Raw genomic sequence first — 5,535 nt, 5'->3', positions numbered from 1 at the left:
CACTCATGTATCTTCTGATACATTGAGGTAGACTAATTGTTCTCGCTCTTGAAGCTTTTAAGAAAAAGAGCTGAGTATTGCTCTTAATCAAAACTTTTAAGCAAGATCAAGTATTGTTTATGGGAAAATATAATCTTTCTTTTTGGTTCTTCTAGGCACTGGGATTGTGACTAGTTTTTATACAATTGTTAGAATTGTAATTATTTTTATCACTAAGGTGATAGTAGAAAGTGAGTTCGGGTTCTCATATTTAGGAGGTTCCTAGGTACAAATTGCATAGAAGTAGTGATTAGGTGATAAGTTGTAAACTGAGACTGTTTAGGCTTTGAACTAATACTATTATAATGGATTTCCTTCCTGACTTGGTAGCCCCAAGAGTTGGTTACGTTGCACCGAACTGGCTTAACATTTGATTGTGTTGTTTATCTTTCTACAATTTATTTTCTGCACAATTTATTTTCTATCAGCAGGTGATGTTATAACATCTGTCTTGACATCTGTTTTGTAAGTGCCAGAATTTCATCCTGCAATGCTGTAGTCAAAGTATGTTCAAGTATGTAGTAATTGAAATGCTAGGATTATTAGCATGTCGAATTGAGCCTGTTTGTTAAGTCCATTTGTTTAAGTTAGATTTTTCCCTAAGTTAGCTTGTGTAATGGGTCTATGTGTAAAAGCACATTAGTTTAGTGTGTTAGTTAGATTATAAATAGTATACTAGTCTCTCATCATTGCACACTATAAATCCTAATTAGGGTGAGAGAGGTTATTTGTTATTCTGTAATATTTATAATCTTGTTTCAAAGAGAAAGTAAAGAATAACAGTTTATAACTAATTTCATTATGTTCTTCTTGCTTCCCTCTTTCTTAACCTTGTGGGTTTCTTGTCAATAAAAGAAATCTATTATACTTTGTTCTTGGCATCGTTTTCATAACAAATTTGTGCGGTGAGCATGGAGAAGATGTCGTCATCAAAGTATGAGCTTGAAAAGTTCATCGGAATGAACGATTTTGGCCTGTGGCGCATGAAGATGAAAGTCATACTGGTTCAGTAGGGTTGTTTAAAAGCATTGAAGGAAGTCACAGCCATGAACGTTGCGTTAACGGAGAAAGAGAAAACTAAAAATGGTAGAGAAAGCTCATTGCACCATCTTATTGAGCCTTGGTGATAAGTTTCTTCGACAGGTCTCCAAAACTTTATTTATTAAACGAATAAAAGTGTTTAAAAGTGGGAAAGATTAAGGGTTAGACGGGGACTTTTGGAGGTAATTCAATTTGTGAGGTTAATACACGAAGAAGACAATTGGGTTTGGAGCCTAGGAAAAATGGGATTTTATCAATTAAATCAACTTTAGTTTTGCTATCCAATTTTTTGTCTCCAACAACTAGATTATCACTCCTAGAAATGTTTATTTTCAAACAAATTTGGAAGAACCCATCTCCTTCAAATATTAGTGTGTTTCATGGAAGTTGTTGTTGGATCGAATATCCTCCCAAGTTAGCCTGGATATATAGTAGAGATGTTTTTTCCGCAACTCAGTCAGTGATGTGCCCTTTTTGTAAAGCCACGATGGAAAGGATGATGTACTTATTTTTGCATTGTAGTTATGTGACATAGATGGAAAGGATGATGTACTTATTGTTTGCTATATGGGTGAATTTGGGTTGTTATAATGTAAGAGAGTTTGACGTAGTCTTATTTCGATCTTATACTCTGATCTGGTAATTATTGAAGGCAAGGAACAAATAAATTTTAATCAATAAGGTGGACACATTTATGCAATATGTAATATATATATATATATATATATATATATATATATATATAATGGAAAAGGAAAAACACAAACAATTTATTATCATTTTGGAAATCAACACAAACAATTTATTACTAATTTTGGAAAGCAACACAACCATATTATTCCTATAATTATTATTCTTTGTTTGCATCAACAAACTTCATGTCACAAACAAGCACATCAAACTTCATCCTTATAATGATTTCCTAAATAACAAACTTCATGTCACAAATAAGCACACCAAACTTCATCCTTATAATGATTTCCTAGTCAATGATATAGTAAAATAAGTTGACTTTATTATTTCCTTGGTCATTCGATCTGCCAAGATTTCTTGATAGCGGTTAAAAGCATCTTCAATGATAGTTTCGCCAAAATGACTAACTAGTAAAGGTTCAAACACAGCTCTCATGGCCTGTGCAAATTTATATCCACTTTGATTAATAGAAACATTTAAATCTACTTCTGACACCTCCAAGTGATTCATGTTAAACGATCCTTCGTTGAGAACTACAAATTTCACTTCACTCGGACATGGATAATAATTAGGAATGTTGAAATTATTCACTTTATCTTCTTCTATAATCCCCTATTAGTCATACAAAAAAAATCAATGTTATATTCATATTTCAAAACTTATTTTGACAACATATTGTATCTACAGCTATATATATATATATATATATCTGTGTGTGTGTGTGTGTGTGTGTGTGTGTGTGTGTGTGTGTGTGTGTGTGTGTGTGTGTGTGTGTGTGTGTGTGTGTGTGTGTGTGTGTGTGTGTGTGTGTGTGTGTGTGTGTGTGTGTGTGTGTGTGTGTGTGTGTGTGTGTGTGTGTGTGTGTGTGTGTGTGTGTGTGTGTGTGTGTGTGTGTGTGTGTGTGTGTGTGTGTGTGTGTGTGTGTGTGTGTGTGTGTGTGTGTGTGTGTGTGTGTGTGTGTGTGTGTGTGTGTGTGTGTGTGTGTGTGTGTGTGTGTGTGTGTGTGTGTGTGTGTGTGTGTGTGTGTGTGTGTGTGTGTGTGTGTGTGTGTGTGTGTGTGTGTGTGTGTGTGTGTGTGTGTGTGTGTGTGTGTGTGTGTGTGTGTGTGTGTGTGTGTGTGTGTGTGTGTGTGTGTGTGTGTGTGTGTGTGTGTGTGTGTGTGTGTGTGTGTGTGTGTGTGTGTGTGTGTGTGTGTGTGTGTGTGTGTGTGTGTGTGTGTGTGTGTGTGTGTGTGTGTGTGTGTGTGTGTGTGTGTGTGTGTGTGTGTGTGTGTGTGTGTGTGTGTGTGTGTGTGTGTGTGTGTGTGTGTGTGTGTGTGTGTGTGTGTGTGTGTGTGTGTGTGTGTGTGTGTGTGTGTGTGTGTGTGTGTGTGTGTGTGTGTGTGTGTTTCCCTCATTTATGAAATAGGTTTATACCTCTAAGACCATGTCATTAAGTGCAGTGGCTAAAAGCTCTGGAATGTAACAACATTCCTTACTACTTGGATCATCACCTCTTCTTCCCAAAAACGTTAGAATCATGCAACCCCCTTCAACTATTTCCTCTGCACGACACTTGATGAAAATGGAAAAATCTTTTTGAAATTGCTCATAGTAAGCTTTGATGACATTTGAAGGACTCGTGTTTTGGATGTAAATAGCACCTTTATTATTGTTTAAGCCCTCGGGAACCTAGTTATTCTCCATAAGAAACAGAAATCAGTTATATATTTTCATACTTGATTTGATTAATTGCTTAAACAATCACATAGAAAATGAGGTAATAGTATTAACCTTTGATAACCAGTGAAGGCTAAAAGAGGAATGGACAAAATGCAGATTTTGATCAGGAAAAACTCTACCATAGAAAGAACCAGGTACTCCAAAGAAATAGCAATTGTCGATTTCAGTTTTGATTTCATCAGATAGTTTCTCTTTGAAGCTGTCAAGTGACTTAAAGACACTGTTGAAGTCATTTCCTGCAAGATCATTCAAATATACTATGTATTTGGGAGATAAATGATTTAGCTCTTTACAAATTTTTTCTACAATCTCGATAGTTTCTGACACCACTGATAAAGTGTTTGGTCCAGAAGAACAACCCATATCTGCAATTGTGAGGCTACTAGGAAATGTATTGGAATATAGACTAGTTATGACTTTCTCTCTTATGAGCTTTGTAGAAGAAATCACATTTCCCTATAAAACATAAAATAGAAAGTATTTATTATAAGTGTATATTATATGGGTTGACATATTCATTTGTCGTCATCATAGTACCACTTTTGATATCATGTTAAAAATTATACATATAATGTGAGAAATCGGAGTTTGGATCCTCGGTAGGATATGTCGGACCATATTTATAGCTAAATACTAGTCTCTAGATTTACTACTCCACTATCTATTATCTTCTATTATAATATATTAAATCATAAGTGCACATCCTTTCGGTTGACACCTCAATTTCATATGTGCCGTATCACTAATACTTTTATGTGGCACTTCCAAAAATTCAAATTCATTTTTAAAAGGTCAAAACACATACTATTCTTTTGTTGACGACGTGAATTCGAACTTTTGCCCAAAACAAAAATATATTATCCTAATAACTATTTTATAATTTTGAAATATATTACATACATAAACCTTGTATAACCTTTTATAATTTTTAAATTATAAAAAAGAGAGAAAAGAAATTTTGATATATTTTTTAATATAATGTCTCTAAAATAATTTTAGTTCATTTTTATTTTTAAAATTTAAAATATACAGTATTTTTTTATCATACTACTTACAACAAAGAATATTACCATAGAAAGCAAATTACTGATTTAACGCTTGATTTTGAAATCACAATACAAAACACTTAAATATCATATAATATATTCAGCTCATTACTATAATTTTTCTTATTTTAAAAAATATTTTAAAGGAGATAGATTCTATATTCATTTCAAATAAAATAATTTAACAATCCAACTTTTATTCCAACTAAGTAAATTCTCTCAAACTTTAAAAATAAAAAAGACGTGTGAATTCAAACACTATTTTATTTTATTTTTAAATCATAACAATGATATAAGTTGAAACAAATGTCTTTAGTGTCAAACTAGTTGTTACACAAAAATCAAAGACTATAGTGTTATTTACACAATCTATATACCTGCACCAATGAATTATTTGCATAGCTTTCTTCTCCATGGCCTCCTATCATGTGCACTCTCTGCTCTACGTCCATTCTTATTTCTTTTAGTTTTATGTTTCACTTTCTCTATCTTTTGCTTCTGTGTTTGATAAAAGGCTATACAACAACCCATATTTATATATAAAAGAAGACATATCGGACATACTGCTGGTTGTTAACCCATACCAATTAAATTTTATTACCTAGGATTCATGACAATGATACATCAATATACTTGGATTTAATATTGCTGTTATTATTCTATTCCAGTCAAATTTAATCACCCGTATATGTTATTCAGAATTTTATCGGATTAATCATGGTTCTTATATTATTCAGAGATATTGAGATTAAATATTCATCTAAAGCTTTAAAACAAGGACATATTATTTTTCTTATAAACTTATTATTTTCGATACATACATATATATATATATATATATATATATATATATATATATATATATATATATATATATATTATTTTGATTAAAATTTATAGTACAAAGGAAGGTTTTTCAATATTATGCTGAAAAAAATATACTCATGATAAAAAGTATATATATATATATATATATATATTCATGAAGAAATATT

The 5,535-nt window shown here is 32.1% G+C and overlaps 1 protein-coding gene across 1 annotated transcript; it reads right to left on the bottom strand.

Moving 5' to 3' along the window:
- Positions 1–2,049: 2,049 nt before the first annotated feature.
- Positions 2,050–5,007, bottom strand: LOC131627675 (S-adenosyl-L-methionine:benzoic acid/salicylic acid carboxyl methyltransferase 3-like). The gene is made up of 4 exons (XM_058898515.1): positions 4,918–5,007; positions 3,546–3,950; positions 3,189–3,443; positions 2,050–2,385 (listed from the first exon to the last, which is right to left on the bottom strand). Exons 1-4 carry the CDS (start codon positions 4,990–4,992, stop codon positions 2,050–2,052), a joined length of 1,071 nt encoding a protein of 356 aa, XP_058754498.1. The 5' UTR covers positions 4,993–5,007.
- Between the last annotated feature and the right edge of the window lie 528 nt (positions 5,008–5,535).

Source organism: Vicia villosa, unplaced genomic scaffold, assembly GCF_029867415.1.
Source record: "Vicia villosa cultivar HV-30 ecotype Madison, WI unplaced genomic scaffold, Vvil1.0 ctg.000393F_1_1, whole genome shotgun sequence".
NCBI lineage: Eukaryota > Viridiplantae > Streptophyta > Magnoliopsida > Fabales > Fabaceae > Vicia > Vicia villosa.
Note: the sequence above shows the minus strand (reverse complement) of the source record. Positions and strands in the feature narration are given on the sequence as shown.

Excerpts from the sequence above, each read along its gene's own strand:
- LOC131627675 (XM_058898515.1), bottom strand. The coding sequence starts at position 4,992 with ATGGACGTAGAGCAGAGAGTGCACATGATAGGAGGCCATGGAGAAGAA. Across the intron at positions 3,444-3,545 it reads GCCTTCACTGGTTATCAAAG|GTTCCCGAGGGCTTAAACAA; the intron begins GTTAATACTATT and ends GAGAATAACTAG. Across the intron at positions 2,386-3,188 it reads TTAATGACATGGTCTTAGAG|GGGATTATAGAAGAAGATAA; the intron begins GTATAAACCTAT and ends TATGACTAATAG.